The 21,843-nt window shown below is 44.4% G+C and overlaps 1 protein-coding gene and 1 long non-coding RNA gene across 5 annotated transcripts in view; one reads left to right on the top strand and one right to left on the bottom strand.

Annotated features, from left to right (window-relative positions):
• Positions 1 to 1,625: 1,625 nt before the first annotated feature.
• Positions 1,626 to 4,019, bottom strand: LOC128330002 (uncharacterized). Its single transcript, XR_008309912.1, has 2 exons — positions 3,896 to 4,019; positions 1,626 to 2,230 (listed from the first exon to the last, which is right to left on the bottom strand). It is a non-coding gene; the product is annotated as an uncharacterized LOC128330002 (long non-coding RNA).
• SMARCC1 (SWI/SNF related, matrix associated, actin dependent regulator of chromatin subfamily c member 1) overlaps positions 2,668 to 21,843 on the top strand; it is a 163,882-nt gene continuing 144,706 nt past the window's right edge. Inside the window, exons 1-5 of one of the 4 annotated variants that reach the window (XM_053262111.1) lie at positions 2,668 to 2,690; positions 11,146 to 11,265; positions 13,562 to 13,592; positions 13,937 to 14,022; positions 19,396 to 19,477. In XM_053262111.1, coding sequence (XP_053118086.1) covers positions 2,683 to 2,690; positions 11,146 to 11,265; positions 13,562 to 13,592; positions 13,937 to 14,022; positions 19,396 to 19,477 — 327 coding nt within the window. In that variant the 5' untranslated portion in view covers positions 2,668 to 2,682. Of the gene's footprint in view, positions 2,691 to 2,765; positions 3,277 to 11,145; positions 11,266 to 13,561; positions 13,593 to 13,936; positions 14,023 to 19,395; positions 19,478 to 21,843 lie in introns of those variants that run through there. The other 3 variants (XM_053262112.1, XM_053262110.1, XM_053262109.1) reach the window with 3 other exon arrangements.

The raw sequence follows: 21,843 nt of genomic DNA, 5'->3' as shown, positions 1-21,843 counted from the left end.
ACTTTTAATTTGAAACATTTCAAACTTCTAATTTTTGGATGTGGTTTTAGCCTGGTCTTTTAACTCTTATTTTTATTCATGTTCTGAGCTTCCCTGAGTAGTGGTGGTATACATATTTTAAATAATAAAATAAGTCCTCTGATTTCAAAATCTGGATTCCTGGAATCAGATTTCACAATCTAGGTAAGGGCTGGACTACACATTATGAAGCCTCCAAACAGGTTCAAAGGTGGCGGGGATACCTTTAAGGGCAGGGCAGGGTGCGTTTATCCCTCTCGCCATGTTTCTCCTGCCGGCACTGCACTTTAAAAGGGCCTGGCGGGGCGGCAGCATACCTCCCTGCCACCCCATTGCCTCATTGGACCGCAGGTACCCAGCACGCAGGAGCCTGTGCGCATTTGCATGCATGCTGGGTGTGTGACTGACCAATGTGCGCATGCGCACCGGGTACTTCTGGTCCGATGAGGCAATGGGGTGGCAGGGAGGTATGCTGCTGCTCTGCCAGACCCTTTTAAAGTGCAGCGCCAAGAGCACCCTCCCTTAAAGGTATCCCGCTGCCGGTTCCATGCACATCCCTACTCCTGGCCACTACACCAGAATGGCTTTCTCTGAAGCAGATCTGCCCAACTTGTAACCCACTAAGCCATCTGAAGTCCATCTGCCATGTAGGGTGGTCTTCCCAACACTTGACAATTCCAACTGTCATAGATTTTTTCCTCTAAAGGAGAGAGGACAGAAAGAGCGGCAGTGGGGGTATGGTGGGGAACAATGGCCTGGTTCATATTATCAGCCAACCAATGTACTCAGAATTTGTTTCTAAACTTGCCTTGTTTTGTTTTATAGTGCTTTATAAATTAACATCAAACTTTTCTAGCGCTGCAATCTATAGTCAATTGATCAATCAAAAACCCTTGTGGAGCTTTTTCACAAAGTGACTTTATTGCTACTTTACTTTGGAAGAGTAGATGTGCATTCATGTATCAGCCAGATTTACACCAAAGTCTGTGTAATATTTCAGACATGATTCAGTTTCCCCCACCATATTGCAACCTAGCCCAACTTTTGTCCAGGGTTAACAAAAATCCCCCTTTTGCATCAGATTATCTGTTATGCTGTTTTAAAAGCCTGGTTGATTAAAAAAGTGCTCTGAGAAGTGGATGATATTATCACTGACAAAGACTGCACACAGCAGGCAGGAGGTATTTCCCCTTATCTCTCCAAGAAGGGCTACTGGGAGCCCTTTTAAAAGGTACAGCTTTGCATATCTGGTTCTTCATTCTGCTTGCCCTTGTAATTGTCTAAGAAGGAAATGTATCTCATCTGCTCTGGTGGGCAGCATGACCTACCAACAACCGGGCTTGGTGACTAGTTGAATGTCTTTGATCACATGGCTAGTTAGTTCCTTTCTCAAAATAAGCCCAAGCTGTTTTGTTTGAAGGGAGCAAAGGGCAGAGTGCCCCTGCCCGTGTGCAGGCTGTTCTCTCTAGCTTGACACTTGTTTAAATGCACGTATAGCACAATTCTACATTTGTTTACTTGGCAGCTAAATTCCACCTTGTTTAGTGGGGCTTATTCCTAGAAAAGTGTTGAGGATGACAGCTTTGAAGTAGGGAAAAAGAAAGAAGACACGTGCAGAGCGATCTTTATTTCCAGCATGTTTCCATATCAACCGTGGTGGGGGGGAGCAAAATGTCTATGTTTAAAGCATGGAGATTAAAAAATAACACACAGCTGCTTCGAGTATCCCACGCAGAAAAAACAGCTGCAGAGGTTGGTCCTGATTGCCAAAGCATGTTGATATATTTTGGTCACGAGGGCGGGGAGAATCATCATAGCTCCTCCGAAAACAGTGAGAGGAGCTAAAAAGGTCCTTTGCAGCTGCAGATAACTCAAGCAGCGGGGTGATGCTATGAATTAGTGCCAGGACTTTGGACTTGGAGCCGTTTTGCGTGTTTTCGCGAGCTGCTTTTGATTTCATGGTTGTCTTCCAAGTGTTGTTGAAGTCCCCTCAAGAAGCAATAACCAGAGCTTCTTAACGTTACAAATAGCAACTAGTCCAAAATTAAATGCATCTCGGAGCAAGTGACAAGTTCACCCCCATTCTGCTGCACCATGAAGACGCAAAGGAGATGGAGTTGGCTCTGTGGAGTCCAAATATTCAGCGATCTTGGGCTTGTTCCTAAACAGGGCGGCGGCGGCTTCGTCCAGCCAAGAAAAACGTCCATTGCGCCTACAATGGCAGCGGAACACAATGAATGGACGAAAACGCAAACCCAACGACGCCCTAAAGAGGGGACAAACGGGAGCGAAGTGCGCAGCAGCAGAGCCGGGGCCACATGGCGGCGGCGGCCTTTGTCCTCCTCCTCCTCCTCCCCCGCCCTTCCTTTCCTGGAGGGCGTGGCTGAGCCAGGACTCTCCCCCCCCACCCTGTTCCTCCTATTAGCTACAGCAGCCCAGGAATGAGGGAGGGGCTAGCCGCGGCTTTTCTGACTCCCGCCGCTTTTATTTGGGGGGGCAACCCCCCCAATATCCTCCAGGGAGCTCAACTAAGCTGCCCCTACGCAGCAGCAGCGCTGGACACCAGGCGCATGTGCAGATACGACCGGAGGACGGCGAGCGGCCGGGAAGGCAGCAGACTCATGCGCAGAGCTGGAAGAGGCGGGGCCGGGCACCACTTGGCGCATGCGTAGGTAGGCAGGAGGCGGTCCGCACAGAGGCGACGCGCATGCGCCGCGCTCGCCCGCCGCCCCCCACCCAGCGAGAAGAGCCGGCGTCCCGCGCGCGGGCGGGGAAGGCCGCGTGAGGCGAGAGCGAGGCTTGGCCCTTGCGCGCGTGCGCGCGCGGAGAGCGTGGCGGCGGTGTGGGAGCCGCCGCGGCGCCCCGCGGGCTCTGCGCATGCGCGGAGCCAGGAGAGTGGGAGGCGTCGCGCCCCGGCGGAGGAGGCGGCGGCGCGGCAGGCCCGGCAGGACAATGGCGGCGGCATCCGCGGCGACGGCCGTGGCCGGAGGGACAGCAGCAGGCGGCGGCGGAGGAGCAGCCGGAGCGGCGGGGGGAGGAACGGGAGGCAGCGGCGGCAGCTCGGCCCCAGGGGGCTCCGCGGCGGCAGGAGGCGCCGCCGCTGCCGTTTCCTCCTCCTCCTCCTCCTCCTCCTCCGGCAGCCCCTTGTCGGCCTCGCGCCGCAAGGACGGAGGCCCTGCCGGCAAGTTCTGGGAGAGCCCGGAGACCGTCTCGCAGCTGGACGCCGCGCGGGCCTGGCTCGGGAAGCACTGCAAGAAGGTGAGGCGGCGGCGGTGGTGGCGGCTCCGGCTCCGGCGGGAGTGGGGTGGGGGCTCATCGCTCCCGCTGCCCGGTTTTCTCCCTCTTCCTCCTCCTGCTGCCCCAGAAGCCGCCGCCTCCTTCTCCTCCTCACAAAGCCGCCTCTCTCCTGCCTCAGGGCGGGCGGGGACGTCGGTGGCCCCCCAGGAGGAGGGGGAGGAGCTGCTGCCGCGGTCGCCGTCAGGAGGGAGCGAGGGGAGAAGCCCAGGGATGGAGACGCCCGCAGGTGTCAGGTTTCCCCCGGCGGGGTTCCTGGGCCGGGTCGCGGGTCGTGTGAAGAGGAAGAAAGCGACACGCAGCGCTCGGCGAGTCCGGGCTTCCCCTGGGCAAAGGCTTTGGTGGGCAGGAGCAGCAGCCGGGGGCGGGGGGCTGCTGGGCTGGCCCAGGGGGTCCTTGGCGGCGGGGAGAAGCCGCGCTGGTGCCTCCTCCCGGGCCTTTGCTGCCCCCGCTAAAGGGCCTGGGCGCCAGGCTCGGACTCCCAGGCACCCCGGGCCCAGGATGGTGCAGGTGGGTGCGAGGAGGCTTCTGCTCCCGGGACCAGCCGGAGGAGGAGGAGGAGGAGAAAGAGGCGGCTGCGCACCTGTCAGCTGCTCCCTGGTTGCATCCGGCGCTCTGCCTGAAGCGGCCTTCCCGGCCTAGATGCACCAGTTGGGAGGCTCCTCGGTGTACCTTGGAGCGAGCAGGACTGTTGTCGCAAAGCCGATGGAACCCTAACGGTCCTCGGCGTGCCCTGTGTGCATCGGCGGTGGGACTGTAAAGAGGTGGTTGCTTTGCTTTCGTGTTTTATGAGGCAGCATAGTAAAAGTGGAAAGCCCTCTCAGAGCCTGACTGACTTACAGATAAGGTAGGCATGACTGAAGTTTGAGCCACACACAGACAAAAACATTAGGCATGTACTAAAAACATACAGACAAAGACGTTGAGGAAACAATTCCGGGGTGTGCCCTACATCAGTGGTTCCCAGCCTGGGGGGGGCCTCCAGATGTTGCTCAACTGCAGTTCCCTTCAGCCCTAGCTACAACTTCTTGTGGCTGGGGATGATGGGAGTGGAAGTTCACCAACGTCTGGAGGCCCCCCAAGTTGGGCACGACTGCCAGTGTTCCCTCTAACACATGCACACATGCGTGCTCTCAAGTTTTTTTATGTCCACTCAGTTAATTTTAGATCCCGCTCAGGTTGAATCAGGAAGGCCCCATTCTGAATACATGTGTATACACACTGCCTTGATACTCCCGCCCAGAACAAAACTCTTTCTGCACACAGATGAAAAAAATGTAGAAAGAACACTGCCCTAGATTCTTGTGGTGATGTTAACTAACAGTTCACAAAATTAAAACCAGTTTTATTGCTACTCTGTTAGAATTCCTTTCCAGTTTTTAAGATGGGATGGATCATGTATTTCTGAAGTGTTCTGACCCTGGTAAAGACTAGACTTGTGCTTTGGAAGAAAAGGCCATTCTTAGAGAATGGCTTGGGTATGTGAATGATCAGTGGAAATTAGAAAATGTAATTGAAGGTTGTGAAGCGAAAAATGGTTTATTTGAACCTCGGAGTTTTTGCAAGTTTTGAAATTAACGGAGTTTTTGTATAATGTTACAAAACAGCATTACTGTGCACTCATTTTAATGGAATTTATGCAAGAGACATTCTGAGTGGAATGTACTTGAAACAGGTGAATCTGAAAGTGGGTCTGTTGTGGTGTTTCAGGGCACAGAATATATTCTTAATTGAACTATATAAATAGTAATATTGGCAAGAGTAAGGAATTAAAAAAAACATGTATTCCAATTGCATAAACATATTCTTAGAATATTTGTGGAAGTTCCTATTGCCACTATTATATTACTACATATGTGGAGGGAGCCATAATCCAGTGGGAAAGCATTTGCTTTGCATGCAGAAGATCCCAGGGTTAACTCCTTGGAGCATCTCCATATAGGGGTGGCAAAGACCCCTATCTGAAAACCCAGGAGACCTGCTGCCAGTCAGTGTAGATAGTGATGGACCGGATGGGCTGGTGGCCTGACTTGGTTTAAGGCAGCTGCTTATATCCCATGCTTTTCCATTTTAAATGTTCTCCATTAAGATCCACTCTTTGAAAACTCAAAAGTTGTGCAGTGTTGAACACACTGACTTCTCTTGAAAACTGGAGTAGCGTTGTCCTGTCCTAGTTGCCCACAAGGCAAAGGTGAGGCCAGTTCACAGGACCTGGAGAGGTTCCAAGGAACAAGCTGACAACATGAGCCTGAGGCAGATAAAGCCCTTAAGTACCTCTGAGCCTAGCCTGCCCTTCCTGGGCTCCCATCTCCCTGCCTGACAGTATTCTGCGGTCTGGTACTCCTTCCCTGCTCAATCTGCTCCTGTTGAGCTGCTTGCCAATGCTGTTATGTGGATATTGGGAGCATGATGGAGTAGAAGAGACTCGCTCTCTAGAGGGCTTGCATTCCATGGTTGCTGACCCAAGCGAGCTTCCTTGGGGAACTCCTTCCACAGAGCTCTCTTGGTTCCTGTCTGGTGTCATGATCCAGGGGGTTAGTGTTGGTCCTATCATCTCAGCGTCTGACTCAGATTCATTGCTGTGATAAGAGGCTGTGATAGGCTGGATTATGAAAAACATGCTGTTACTTTGATCTTGTCTTGTAAAGCTGAGCATCAGTAATGAATGCATTGGCATTAGTCTGGGGCTTTTCTAATATAGAGAAATTCTTGAAAATGTAGTTTATGTATTTATTTATCATATTTTTATATTGCTCAAAACTTAGGTCTCTGGTCATAGGAACATAGGAAGCTGCCATATACTGAGTCAGACCATTGGTCTGTCTTGCTCAGTACTGTCTTCACAGAAGAGCAGCAGCTTCTCCAAGGTTGCAGGCAGGAGTCTCTCTCAGCCCTATCTCATAACTTGTGTGTTTCCAAATCCTTGTGTGTAAATCTTTGTAGATATATCATGTACAAACAACCACTTTGTATATAATTGTGCTTTGGCAACGTACTGTATGCTTTGGTAGTTTGTTGGTTCAATAAAAAAATCTTGTCCTATTTAAAAAAAAAAAAAATCTTGTCCTATCTTGGAGATGCTGCCAGGGAGGGAACTTGGAACTATGTTCCTATGTTTGCTCTTCCCAGAGCAGCTCCACCCCCTGAGGGGAATATCTCAGAGTGCTCACACTTGGAGTCTCCCATTCATATGCAACCAGGGAGGACCCTGCTTAGCTAAAGGGACAAGTCATGCTCACTACCACAAGACCAGCTCTCCAAGTTTACAACAAAACAAAATAAATAACAGAAAATAAATAACAGAAAAGTTAAAACGTTCGTTAAAAATAAATGATAGTAAAAAAAGTAAACACATTACAACTATTTAAACTTTTAAAACAATATTTTAAAAAAATGTTAAAATTATTAAAACAGTATTTATTTAAAAGCCTGGGTGAACAGATGCTTCTTCAAAGATTTTTAAAAAGTTGTCAGAGATGGTCAGGCTCTTATTTCAGCAGGGAGTGCACTCCAACATTTTGGGGCAGCAGCGGGGAATGCCTGTCCCCGTGTAGCCACCAGACGAGCTAGTGGTAACTGCAGACAGACTTCTCATCATCTCAATGGGCAGTGGGGTTCATGATGATGACATTCTCTTAAATACCCAGGGCCCAAGCTGTTTAGGGCTTTATAGGTTATAACCAGCACCTCGTATTTTGTCTGGAAACTTATTGGCAGCCAGTGTAGCTCTTTCAGTATGGTCTCTCCGAGATGACCCAGAGACCAACCTGGCTGCCGCAGTCTGCACCAACTGTAGTTTCCAGACTCAATACAAAGGCAGCCCCATATAGAACGCTTTGCAGTAATTCAGTCTGGAGGTTACCAGCATATGTACCACTGTTCTGAGGTCATTTCTCCCAAGAAACAGATGCAGCTGGTGTATCAGCCGAAGCTGATAGAAGTCACCTCTGGCCACTGCCTCAGCCTGGGACACCAGGGAGAGGCTTGGATCCAGAAGCACCCCCAGATTGCCTACTTGTTCCTTCCAGGGAAGTGTGACTCCATCCAGAACAGCCCATCCAGAACTCATCTCCTGAGTTTCAAATCCTGCACAATGAGTACCTGCGTCTGGTCTGGATTCAGTTTCCGTTAGTTATTCCTCATCGAGCCCATCACCGACTCCAGGCAGGCATTTAGGGAGTTTATGCCTTCACCTGGTGATGTTGACATGGAGAAATAGATTTGGGTGTCGTCAGCATACGGATAGCACCCTGCACCAAATCTTCTGATTATCTCTCCTAGTGGTTTCATATAGATGTTAAACATCGGAGACAATATGGAGCCCTGAGGGACACCATATGAGCAACAAAAAGTTGACAAAAAACAACAAAAGTTGAGCAAGAACAAAGATGGCAGGTCTCACAAGTAGGAAAGGGTGGGAGAGAACAGGTCCATGTGGAAATAGGATAGATATTAAAAAATGTGGGAGGCTCTCCACTTGCACTCAGGCCCTTTAGCACAGATAGGAGGAGTCAGAATTTGGGATGTGGTGGAGGGGGAAAAGAACAGGCCCATAATTAGTCTTCATGTTCAGTCAAAGAAACTAGGATTCAGGCTAGTACTGGTTAAGAGTGTGTGACAGTTGTTTGTAATTGATCCTTTGGGATCCTTGGGTCTAAGCTCCACTAGATGGTGGACATCCTAATGAATCATGTACATCCATGGTGAATTGTGTATTTTTGAAGCACATTCTTAAGTTCAGTCATAGTTTGGCAGTGTTGTGGCTGAAGCAACTGATGACAACCAGGGTGTCGCCTGTCAGAACCACATCCATCAAGACTGCAGTCCTAGATTACTCTCAATTTCTATCTGTGCTGATCATGGCCTTTAAAGCCCTATACAGCTGGCACTCAACATACCTAAAGGACAGTCTTCTCCCATATGAACTCTGATCATGAAGATTCTCTGCAGAATCTTTCCTTCATGTCCCATCAACATCTGAGTTCTGTTTGTTGGGGTGTGGGAGAGGACTATGTTAGTGGTGGCTGGGCACAGGATTTGAAGTCCCTAGAGGCCGTCATTAGGGAGTGTCACCTTGCTTCCTCTTTGATGGCCTTTTGTGGTTATATGGCCTTTTTTCCTCTGGAAAAGTATGTTTTCTTTTTTAAAACAAGTCTGTGTTTTAATCTCTTTGGTGTATTGTGAATTTTTATTTATCTTATTTTTGTTATTTAATGTTTGTTTTTGGTACATTGATTGTTGTTAACCTAGCTTGAGCATTTTAACTGAAAAGTTGGATAGAAATATTTTACTAAATGTTGCCAAATGACCAGGGTGCCATTTGTAGTAGAGATGATGTGATGAGCATCTTGTTTGGATGTCGGAGACCCAGACTCAGATTTCTCTTTAGGTTTGGTGGGCTGGTTGGTCTCTCAGTGTAATCTGCCTCACAATTGTGACAATGTGGTGGAAGAAGAAACTGTAAATCAATTTGTGAAAAAATGCTTTGGGGATGATCTAATAGCTAGATCTAAACATTCCAGGTTCTGATGGAGCATGTACGGAGCAATAGCAGGAGAAGGGACATGCCTTTGCCTCCTGCTTCTGAGCTTCCTGGAGGCATGTTTTTGGCCACTGTGGGAAACAGGATGCTGGCCTAGATAGGAACATAGGAAACTGCCATATACTGAGTCAGACCATTGGTCTATCTAGCTCAGTATTGTCTTCACAGACTGGCAGCGGCTGCTCCAAGGTTGCAGGCAGGAATCTCTCTCAGCCCTATCTTGGAGAAGCCAGGGAAGGAACTTGAAACCTTCTGCTCTTTCCAGAGCGGCTTCATCCCCTGAGGGGAATATCTTGTAGTGCTCACACATCAAGTCTCCCATTCATATGCAACCAGGGCAGACCCTGCTTAGCTATGGGGACAAGTCGTGCTTGCTACCACAAGACCATAGATCTTGGTCTGGTACATCAGGACTCTTATGTCTTATGCATCCCACACTCCGAGTATGTCAGGGAAATTGAATCAGGGGAATCGAATGCAGGCAGTTGGTTTGTGGAGGTGGTGCATGCCATCCTTACTTATGTTTCACCTCCCTCTGCCTATGAGCTGGATTTAGATGGGAAGTGAAGGAGTCATTGTTGGTTCAGTGGGATCTGTGTATGAAGTTAGAAGTGGTATAGGTCATGACAGGAGGAAGGTGATGGGAGAGGGTCTTCACTCTTTTCCTTCTCAGAATAACTCACCCCCACTATCCTTACAAAGTTGCATACTCATTTGCCTAGTAATATTTACTTGGGATTTGCCAAAATGAAGATTTTCCTTCTTTATGGCTTAACCACATACTGTTTTGTAATGTAGTTAATCTCATTTTCTGTTGGGTAGCATAAGTTGAAACTACCAATTGCAGATGCATGCTTAACATAAAATAATTTAAACTATTCCAGATATGGTTCATTGCTCTTGGATTTTGGGATAAATCTTAAAACTCTCAATGGAAAGTAGGGTGGGATGCATTGCTAGTGCTTCAGAGATGCTTGAAAGTAGTGAGAAATCCTTGCCATTCACCTCTGAAGCTCAGTGCAGTGTCGGACAAGGACCCTTCCCCCAAATCCTCCATACATATCACAGGTCTCAGGGGCAGTGGTAACTGCCAGTAATGCCTGGCCACTAGGGATGTGCACGGAACCACAGTGGGGAGGTTCGAAGGTGGCGGGGGTGCAGCTTTAGGAGCGGAGGCGTGTGCACTTATCCCTCCCGCCATTTTCCCCCTGCTGGTGTTTTTTTAAAAGCACATTGGGGCGGGAATGTACCTCCCTGCCACCTCGTTGCTTCCGTTTTCTGGATATGACTGGAAGTCTCCAAAGTGCCTGCATGTGCCGGAGACTTCTGGTCATATCCAGAAAATGGGAGCAACAGGGCAGCATGGAGGTACACCCCTGCTCTTAAAGCTAGACACCTTCCACTGCCGAACCGGTGGAACTGCTGGTTCTTTAAAGGGCCATAAAGGGCCTCCAAACCGGTTGCATGCACATCCCTATTGACCACAAGATCACCCAACATTTATGGACCCCCCTCCCCCCATTGAATAGCATTGTTCTTATGCCATTTGTGTCCATGGTGTCTTAGAGCATAAGCAAAACAGCAACAAAGATGGGTTCCTGCCCAAAGGAGGTTGCAGTCCTAAGTTTTGCTAGAGGAGATGAATTAAAGAGACCAGTTTAACACAGAATGATTATGAGCAAGTGCATTTCCACACACTGAGACTGTATTGTGATTAGGTATGAAAACTCTAGAGGTTTAAGTAAGGACTTTCATGGAGAGGGTGGATTTTGAGGATGAACGAACTTGAAGGCTGTTCTCACAAATATAATACATTTATCCTATATAAAACCCACTCATGTGTTTAGATTCTTGTAGTGAACAAAAAGTGGTGATCCCAGTCCTGGCAAATGGTTTTGTTTTTTCTGTAGTTAGCTGCTCCTTAGTAAGCATGTGTGATATAAATGGGGAGCCTTTCGCTCCAACAGTGTGTGCTTTGTTTTGTATAGAACACAGAAATAACAGTGTCTTTGCCGGTCATGCTTGTGTGCATGAGTGTTTGCAAGTAAGGCACTAAAAGCTAAATCAATAAAACCAGCTTAAATAAACACGGCGAACTGAAAACTGGTGACAACTGCATTGCTGTTGAGATACCCAATTACTGACTCATTGCAAAATAACTGTTAAGGGTCAAAATTAAAAAGTGAAAAATGTGGTACATTCTAATACTGTATTGTGGTATTAAAGTTGACTTGCCAAACATGTGAAAAAAGACAGCACCAAGATTAATTTGGGCAATGTTTGCTTTTCAGTATGTTCAAGCAGATGCTCCTACCAATAAAACACTGGCTGGGCTTGTGGTGCAGCTGCTGCAGTTTCAGGAAGATGCCTTTGGAAAACATGTCGCCAATCCTGCCTTCACAAAATTTCCTGTGAGTACTTGAAGTGCTCTTGTAAGACTTCTTCAGCTGCTCCATTTGTGACATGCTTCATCCTGAGTGGATGGCTCTGCTGCAGCTTTTTGTAGAGAAGCTGCCCACATTTAATGTGGAAGGGTGCTTTGAATCCATCGGTCCTCAGGAGCAAAGGGATTCCTGATGTGCCATTGGATTAACAAGTTCAGAGCAGGACTTGAGTGAATTGGGGTGGGGGCTGTCTAGGCAAAAGTGTACCCAAAGATATGCTTGGTGCAGACCATTTGGGGCTTTATAGTTAGGTGCCAGCATCTTGACCCATGGCCAGAAGTAAACTGGCTTACCAGTGCAGCTGGCTGTTTTTTTCAGGTATGCGTTAGTTCACTATATCTACCCATAACATCACTCTTTCAACCAGCCTTACACTCAAGCTCCCAGGTTCCCTGCACCCTATCTAGGCAATAGAGAGGTTCTAGGCATTCCAGTCCCTAGCTGGATACCCTTCTCCACACTCATTGACTTGGCTGTGTTTTGTTTCAGCTGTCTCCCTACTACCTTCTAGCAAGGGCATCCCACATGGTGGGCACCTGTAAGAAAATGGAAATGGGGAGCCTTTCCTAGGTCTAAAGTGTACAGAGGAAATAAAAACCAGTGGTTCTTTTAAATTAAAAAAACCCACGTTTTGGTTTTGTTAATCACATTTTGTATTTTAATTCCAGTGGTACTAACTATATGGTTAAAAAAAAAAAACTAGCTTAAAATGCAACCTGATAGTAATAAAAATATATTAAAGCCTGCTTTTAAAAAACTGTGTAATGCACGTATATTAGATGTATTGAATTAAAGGCCTGCTTTTCTTCGTTCAGTGGAATTTAATTCCAAGTACACATACATAGGATTGTTGCCTTAGCCTTCATATAAGTGATCTTGTTTAGTATCCTTGCATGTGTACAGAGAGAGCTAAACAGCAACCAGTCTATTGTCTGTAAGCAAACATAATTTTGTATTGTAAAAGGCGAGTGAGCTGCATGACCTCTAGTGTTCCCTCTAAGGCATGCACATGTGCATGCACTCACAGGTTTTTTGATGTCCGCTCAGTTAATTTTAGATCCTACTTAGGTTGAATCAGGAAGGCCCCACTTTGAATGCACATACACACACTGCCTTGATACTGCCACCCAGAACAAAACTCATTCCGCACACAGTTGAAAAAAATTAGAGAGAACACTGATGACCACATGTCTTTGGGGTTGTATCCTGGGTGAGGGGGTGATATAAAGCTTTGGCTGCAACCTAAACTTTTAGGTAGCATGCCTGGGGGGACATAAAGTTAGTTGTAACGCACTGTATTTTAATAGTTGCAGCCCAGTATGTTTTAATTGTTATAGCAACCACTAACTACCCACACATCTTTGGGAAATACAAGAATTTCAAAATGAAGAACTTGATTTAAATTGTCTCTCCCCCACCCCATTTAAATTGTCTTGATTTTAACCAGTCCACCCTGAAGATGTGAAATGATTCTTAAGAATATCAGCACAGCCCTGCTGGATCAGGCCCAAGGAGGCCCATCTAGTCCAGCATCCCGTTTTGCACAGTGGCCCATCAGATGCTGCTGGAAGCCACAGCAGCCATTCTTCACCTTGGTGCAAAGCCTGCTAGATTAGAGTTCTCATCTTCTTATGTTGGACTAACTAAGGAGCTTCTCCAACATCGGGGGAGGGTAGTTATGCACAAGGAGGATGTCGGCCTGAGCAATCATTGGGGACCCTAGCTCTCTTTGTGCTAGTTAATTGGTATCATTTGTTCCTGTTGGTTGTGGAGATGCTTTATAGCCACCTATAAAGCATCTGTGGGGGCGGGAGGAGGATGAAAGTAGAATCCATTTTCATCACCTCTGAAGTTTCTGGTTACAAACAAGTCACTGGCTGACATCCTGCCTAATGAAGTGTGTGCATAAGGAGGGGATGCAACAGGAGCCCTCTCACAACTCGCCCAGGGTGTTGTGTGAGGGCTCCCATTGTGTCTGCACAGTCCCTTTTTATGTGCACACTTAGTTAAGATGTCAGCTACTGATTTTAATCTAAGGGAAAGTCAGTATAAAACTCCAGTTAAAAAATCAGCTGAGTTTCAGTCCTCCCAAACCTTTACTGCGTGTCCTAGAGCTTCTTTCTGTGCTTTGTAATGGATGCTTTTGTAATATTAAATAGTAGCCATCTTCTGGCTTCATAAATAAATGTTAGCATTTTCTTTGGGAGTTGTTTCTCTGTAGCAAGTGTTTCTTCAACAAGCTCTGTTAAATTTTCCTTTACAGGTTTGCACTGGTTCAGATTCTGAAATACTTAGTAAGTTCTTCAAGGTTCTAGATATATATTAGTTATGTGGACACTGGTTTTGGTACTGGTCCTCACGGATACGGGGGAAGACTGTTGAGCTTGAAAGGGACGTTTTGTCAAATGCTCAGTCAATGTACAGGGCCCCGGTGGAGCTTGAAGTCTCTCTCACTGGGTGACTAAGAGACCAGGGTGGTGTGTGGATTTTTCTTTGGAGCTTGCTCAGTACTCAGCAGTACAGAGTACATGGTGATTTTTGTAACTGGTTACTTGGGCTTTGTGTGTTGGGTATGCTACTGTGCTTCTGACTTGGTGGTGTAAATATGAATGTCATATTGGGGCATTTTTTGTTTTAGGCAAAGTGCTTCATGGATTTCAAAGCCGGTGGAACACTCTGCCACATTCTTGGTGCTGCTTATAGGTATAAGAATGAGCAAGGATGGTGAGTATTTTTCCTTCTTTTCCCCTTTAACTCAAAATTCTCACCTCTTGCCCAAGAAATATTTTGTCTGGCATTCTCTATGTGGAGGCAGGTCAAAACTGTTTTATTTTAGACCACTTTGAGCCAAATTGGTTTTGAAGTTGGCTCAGATGTGTCTGTTTAGTTTATTATTATTATTAATTTATTCAATTTCTGTACTGCCCTTCCAAAATTGGCTCAGGGTGGTTTACACAGAGAAATAATAAGCAAGATGGATCCCTGTCCCCAAAGCGGGGCTCACACTCTAAAAGAAATATAAGTTTATGGTATTGATTTATAGTAATTTTGCTGGGGGCGGGCTTCCATGTTTTTGCTTTGCCTCAGTGGGTGAACCACCGCCATCTTGTCAGGGTGATGAGTCCCTGCCTTGGAGCTGGAGAGGTGAATGGGGATTTTCTTGACAGTTGTGTGCTGACCCCTGCCCTTTCCAGCTCCAAGGTGGGGAAGAGGTCTGGGAAGAAGTGTTGTTGAGGCCACCAGAGCCTCTTGGCTATGCAGAGTCAAGCCAGCAAGCCCTGGAGCAGGAAAGGGAGATGGGGGTCCTTGCCCAGCTGAAGCTCCTGGAGCACCCACTCCAGGCAAGTGGGCAAGCTTTCTGCCTCCAGAAAGGGAGGTGGGTGAGAAATGCCAGATTCCGGAAACAGGTGAAGGCTGTAGGTTTCATTCCTTCTTGTAACTTCCCAAATCATTAATCTGGCTGCTGCTTTAGACAGAATGCTGGACTAGGTGAACTTTGGTCTGACTGAGCAAAACAGTTCTTTCTGTTTTATGACACTTGCAAGCATAAGAGGTGGAATGGAGGCAACTTTGTTCATGCTTGCGCGCGCGCACACACACACACACACAGAGGGTGGATCTTTCTTGCTCAGACACAAGTTAGAGCCTGTTGTGAAGGGTCAAGTGGTACATCTTTTCAGAGAAGACAACAGGTAATTTAATAAAACTTGAAAGATGCCTGGGGCAAGTTCCCTGCTCTATATGCAAGGGAAGGCCCACTCTGATCAGTTGTTTGGAATAGAATATAACTGGAAAAGAGTAACATTTACCCTGATAAATCCCATGCCAGCCCTGTGTTGTTCATGAGTGTTTTACAGAGTCCTTCCATTCTTTTTATGATCTTAGCCACCTACCCTACAGCCACCTAATGGCGCAGCGGGGGAATGACTTGATTAGCAAACCAGAGGTTGTCGGTCCGAATCTCCGCTGGTATGTTTCCCAGACTGTGGGAAACACCTATATTGGGCAGCAGTGATATAGGAAGATGCTGAAAAGACATTTCATACTGAGCGGAATATGGCAATGGTAACCCCCTCCTGGTAACTCAACAGGGCTCTGTGATCACCAGGAGTCGACACCGACTTGACAGCACACTTTACATTAGCCATGTACCCTATGACAGGCTGTAACAATTTTTCCTTAGCTTTAGGAGCCAGACTGCTCTCTGTTCCATTGGTGGGGGTGTTCGTATAGTTCCTGCTAGCATCCAGCAACACTCAACTCCATGGCGGGGGGAGAGCAGAGGGGGACCAGACTTGCCCCCTTGCTTGCTCACACTGCCTCCTGGTTGCTTCTGTCTGGCTCAGGCAGGCGATGGACCAGGAGTGAGCAACCTGGACCACTTTGCTTACTCACTCGTGGTCACATCAGTCCCATTGCCTGCCTCTACTGTCATGCTTAAATTTTCAGATGCCATGGTAAGTTGGCACTCAGGAATTTGGCTAGCCCTGCCCTGTGCTCTAAATAGAATGTATTGGTGCAGGGCACTTTGAAGATGCCTAAATTAGGTAATCACCAAAATTGTGGCTACTGCTGCTACTATGAATATTTATATAGTGCTTTGCAACAAACGTGCTCAAAGCGGTTTACATAGATTTGATTAAATAAATAAAAAGTTGATCTCTTGTCCCGAAAGGGTTCACAGTTTATTTATATAAAGATAAAGCGGACACCAGCAGTGTTCCCTCTAATTTTTTTCATCAGTGAGTGGAATGAATTTTGTTCTGGGCAGCAGTATCAAGGCAGTGTGTGCACATGTGCATCATTATGTGCCACTATAGATACCACCCACACATCATAAATACGTAAGGAAAGAAGTGTATTTTACAATTCTATTCTATTTCTAAAATTGGATTTCTACTTCCTTTCGCTTCACATTTAAGTATAACAACATCTAGCTGGTGTAGAACCCCCACTTGAACGTTAAGTTGCATTAAACTATATACTGCATAAAACTCAAACTCATATGCATTCTATGGGTATTATATAATACTCATAACCAGTGATCTTGCTGATTACTTTTTAAAAGCAATATTCATTATTGAAAGAAAATACAGTCATTTATACACTTCATAAGCACTGGAGCTCTGTTGCAATATGAAATATTGCGATGAAACAATATGAAAAGTGGTTTCATAGCACATACCTCTTCTGACAATTCAAGAATTTATTTCAATCCTATTAATGAATGGTATTTGGTTAAAAAGTTTAAATGAGTGGATATTTCTGATTATGAAATTGAGATTAAATCATTTTAAAATGTTGCAATATCTGGACCAGTTACTTCTATGGATGACCATTGCAATTGTGGTGTAAGAACAGGATATGTTTTTATACACACACGCATTGATTTCAAAGTCAATTGTAAGTAAATATTGCTTCACTCATCCACCACAAAAACAAAAAAACAAAAATTGCTATGAGGTCAGTTGCCTGCAACAATATATACCTCTTGAACTGATGAGAATTAAGCATAAAATGTGTGCTTCAACTTTTTTCAATGGGTGAATTTGAAAGATATGGAGGGAAAATAAAAAATGATAGCCACTATGGTGTGTTGCAGTAAGTAATAAACTCACCTCTCTAGGCTTAGATCCAACTCAGTTGCTGGAACTGGGTCTAGCGAATGCGAAAAGAGTAGTGAGACAACGCCTTGTTGATATTGGGATCCAAGAGAACTGGGCTGTACTTCCAGAGTTTTATAGAGTACCGTAATAAGAACTAAAAAAAAAAGGACCTTCCCCCTGCGAAATATCTGTTTACTATTACTTTCTCTAAGTTTTGATGGATATTCACGGGAGTAAGGGTTAATTCCTTTCCATCTGCACTTTTAGCTGGGATGTTTCAGGGTGTGCCTTTAGAAGAATGACGTGGTTGCGGGTCAGGAGATACAGAAACTGTTGCACATATTCTTATTCACTGTAAATTCCATTTATACCCTAGGGAATGTCTTATTGCTCCTTTAATATGTAAACTGGTAGATCAATCCGATGGAAATCTTGTTAAACATCTGCTCTCAGATAAAGATGCTTCAGTTTCTATTTCTGTAGCTAAGTTTAGTTATATTGCTCTTAAGAGGTATAATGGGACATCATCCTAATTGTAAACTGTACATATATATTTTTTAAAGTTTACAAGTTTTTCTTCTCTGTTTGGTCTAATGACTATAAATAAAATTACAACAAAAAATTACTCAATTTTCTCCTTTGGTCTTTTGAAGACTGAATGGTCTCTCCCACTCCCACCCCAAACAAGAAACAGATTCTGGGCTAATTTTTCTTACTAGAGGCTTTAAAGTATAACATGTGTCAAACATCTTGTCCTCTGAGACAATGTCATTGTTTAAAGGATGAACAGGCCTGCAAAAACAATATCTTATTCCACTGCTTGTTTCAGTTTCTCTCTTCTATAGCTTTTTTTATTTAAAAGGAAGCTTCAAAAGCCTCTGAAAATCAACACTTTATATATTCTGTAGTACACACATACTTTATATAGATGTGCAAAGATAAACCCTTTTTGATATTTAATACTTGAGGGGGGTTGTGGTTTTAAAACTCTGGGTTCTTAAGTTCAAACAAGAGTCATAAAAGTTATTCATGTTAATGAAGGTCCATGTAATTAAGTTTGATTTGGAGATGAATGAACTTCAAACAGATCTAAATTTAAGCAAGAATCCAACTGCATTTCCTTTCAGTCATAGCTAGCCAGTTATTCCCTGTACTCTTTAAGATATTGTTCGTATTGTAAGATATCCTAAAGGATATCTTAACATGCAAACCTTGAGCCATGATATAGATTGAACCTTTATTTTTTCCTCCCCAAAGCAAACTGTTTTGTCTTACCATACTCCAGAGTAATGTGTGAAAACCACTTAGGAATATAGCAAGGGGTTCCAATGTACCATTGAATCTGCTGCCTTTCTCCCTACCACCATCATGGTAGTCTGTTGGAAATGGTGAGGGGTGCCTTTCTCCCTGTCACATTAACCTTTTACAAATGGCGATGGACAAGTATACGCCCTGATGCTGTTATCAAGGTGCACGTGCACCTGCTGTCATTTCCAGTAGATTCCATGGATCTTGCCACGGCCAGAGTGGGAGAATTGTTTCTCTCGCACGAGAGAGCCGATTTTCCTGCTCTGCCCGTGGCAAGAGTGAACGCAGTGGGGAAAAGGTGGCAGTGGGGTCAGGAAAAGGCGGAAAGAGCAGTTGCAACACATTGTGAGACTGTGCGGCTGCTAAAAACAGCTGTGTGCAGGGCTGCAGTTTTGTGCATGGGTGTGCAGCTGCATGCCGTAGAGGGAACACAGGACACCAGCAATAGCCACTGAAGGGATGCTGGTCTGCGGTTGGACAGGGACAGTTGCTGCTCTTCTGCTAAATATAAGAGAGAATCTCCACTTTATAAGGTGCTTCTTTGCTCAGTTAGTGGGGGTTCAGATTTAATATTTGATATATTAAGGCATATTTCTATACATAATGGCACAGATTTCAACCATGTATATTGACAGAAAGAAAAAAAAATTGGGGGATTCCTTGGGTTTCTTCAGGTTTTGATAAATCCCAGGTGCCAAGGAACCATGACACCTAGACCGAGCAGAACTAGTTTAATACAATCTTTGTTTTCCCAGGCAATCGTGTTTTTGTTCCAAGTATGTTACTTGTAAAGGGGGGAAAAGATAAGCCAATTTAACCCCCACCCCCCATGTCTAGTAATTCTGTCAAGTGTCCGTTGTCTGGCTCCTAAAGTTTTGGGCTGGTTCCAAAAAGAAAATTTGTCAAGGCGTGGCTTACATTACAGCATTAAATGTCCACAAGTTATTTTAAAGACTCAAGTTTCCCCTTTTTTAAAATGCATGGAAAATGTGTGTCTTACTGGGGGGGTGAGAGCCATCACAAGTTCTCTGTAATGGGGTCATAATTTTGAATGTTACCTAGACACATATTTGAATTTACCCAGCTCTAGTTTTGCACAGTGTTGCATTGAATTGCAAACCAGACTAAAAATCCATCTTTATATTCCAGCTGTTGTATTAATATGTGTGTGTGTTTCTTGCAGGCGGCGGTTTGACTTGCAGAACCCTTCCCGAATGGATCGGAATGTAGAAATGTTTATGAATATTGAAAAAACATTAGTGCAGGTAAGGATTCTAGTCTTTACAGTATTTGTCTTGTGTGAAAATGACTTTCTGACTTTAACGCCTCTTGTGAATGTGATCTGCACTCAACTGCAAATCTTTCTGTGAATACCTGTAGAAATGAGTGAGTATGTTTGACGCCTGCTCCCTTATCACATTAAACAGCAGGAGGAGAATGGGAGGAACATGTTGATTATTGCTTACAGGTGAAACACAAAGGTCTTTAATCTTCATCTTCTGCACCTTGACAACAATCCAGTGAAGTGCATCTGTTTTCAATATTGGGATGTGCGGGGAGAGGAATTTACTTGAGATTATATGGCAGAAGTGCCATGAACACTTTTGAGGTCCAGCTCTGCCTTCCTATCCCCAGAATCAAGCTGACCGTCTGCATTCTTGTCCTTCAGGAGAGCTCTTAAAACCTATCTGTTTGGCCTGGCCTTCCAGGGTTTTTAAATGATTGACAAATTGTTTTAAATTACTGCCTTGATTTCCAGGGTTTTTTAGCTGTTTTAATTGTTTAATTGGTTTTACTCTGTTTTTATAGTTTGATTTTAACTGTTAACTTGTTTTAATTGTTTTTAACCGCCCTGAGCCATTTTGAAAGGGCGGTATATAAATCTAATAAATAAATAAATATCCTTTGTCTAGTTAAAAGGAAATACAAATTGTTTCTCTAGCCACTAGTATAGAAATTCTAAATGAGCTACAAAACCAATTGAAGCTTCCCTTTTAAAATATACTGCTACAGAGAGATGGCTAAACACAATCATTGGCAGTGACTAGATAATTTTAGTTATCTCATCAGCAAATGTGGTGGACTCTAATCACTCACCTACTGGGATGTCCCCATCACAAATGACAGCCCACACACTCAGCATACAAGGATCTGAAATATAAAATCACAAAAAGATCCAACCACCATAAAAACAACACACACAAAATAAAACTGTACTTGAATCAATGAATCATTATTAAGAAGAAGAAGCAGACATAAACTTATGAAAGGCGGCATATACTGAAACTGAATAATAAAGACCATGAAATAAAATATATAGTATCTAACCCAGTAAAACGCTGTGATGCAATTCAAGATATATACATCGTTCTAGCACTCAACATTATAACACAACAGAAACAGAAAAGCTTTATCAATTATCCAAGTCCCCAACTATTTCTTGTAAAAACAGGCAGTATCTTCAAAGTGAGTAAAAAGTAATGTAGAAAAACCTTCAAAACATAGAATGAATCCTCTTCTGAGAAAACTCCTAAATCTTGTGTGAATAGGTGACTTCTAATACACAGGCACTGTATGCAGCAATGAATGCACCACTGAGAGACCTTAAAGGCCAAATTGAAGACAGATCATCCTGGAGAGAATCTATGTAGTTGCTAAGAGTCTGCACCTACTGGATGGCACTTATTCAATCAATTCAGTCATATGGTTCATACTGCCAAACTCTTGCAAACTTAATTCTAAATATCTTTTCTTAGAATAAATGACTTCTGATGTGTAGTCCATATTATTCACATATCACCTAAGAAATGTCATACATCAATATTCAAAACAGTTATCAAATTATTTAAAAACCATCTTATAATTGATAAAGCACCAATTTCATTCCATGGTTTAAAGCACTACTACAGAGTTACTATAAATCTACAAACATATTAGCTCCCTATGAATGGTTCATAAACTTCTTAAACAATCAAAGTTTATAAAACCATCAATCAATGCATATCTTTAAAACGCCTCCAAACATATCCTCTCAAAGGCAAGAAATGCTGACTCCCAAATTTGTATAATCATGTCATCAAATATGAAAGACATCTCCCCCCACTCTTTTGCAAACTGATCCTTACTGCTCAAAAGTCTCTGGGGGAAATGAGTAACTCACAAGAAAGAAGGGCCTTTTTATACCAGTTGTGTAAAATCTACTAAATTGACCCTAAAGTCTTAAAGAGATAGACTGTTAGTAGATCCAGTCTCAAATGGTCTCTCAAATAAATAGTACACTATTGTAGCATGCCTACAGGGGAAAAGACCTATATCTCAGTTATGTAGAGTCTATTAACCAGATCCAAAGATCTTAGTACAAAATGAAAAGTTTTATATATTTAAAAAAACCTTAAACAGTCTCTCACATGTATATATAATGGACCTATTATAAATGTGCTGCCAAGTCTAATGCCTTATTGAGACCCATAGGGGAGTGTTGTATCCAGGACACACAAGAGAGAGGATCCACAAAGTCCTTTATTGTAAGTAGTCCCTCAAGATAATACAGCCATCAGGAGCTGAGCAAGCAGTCAGTCAAGCCAAAGCAAGACTGCTCTCAAGTAGCATTGCTCTCTTTTATACATTAGAT

This window comes from Hemicordylus capensis, chromosome 6 (genome assembly GCF_027244095.1).
Source record: "Hemicordylus capensis ecotype Gifberg chromosome 6, rHemCap1.1.pri, whole genome shotgun sequence".
In the NCBI taxonomy this organism is placed as follows: domain Eukaryota; kingdom Metazoa; phylum Chordata; class Lepidosauria; order Squamata; family Cordylidae; genus Hemicordylus; species Hemicordylus capensis.
This window is presented reverse-complemented; position numbering and strand designations above follow the sequence as displayed.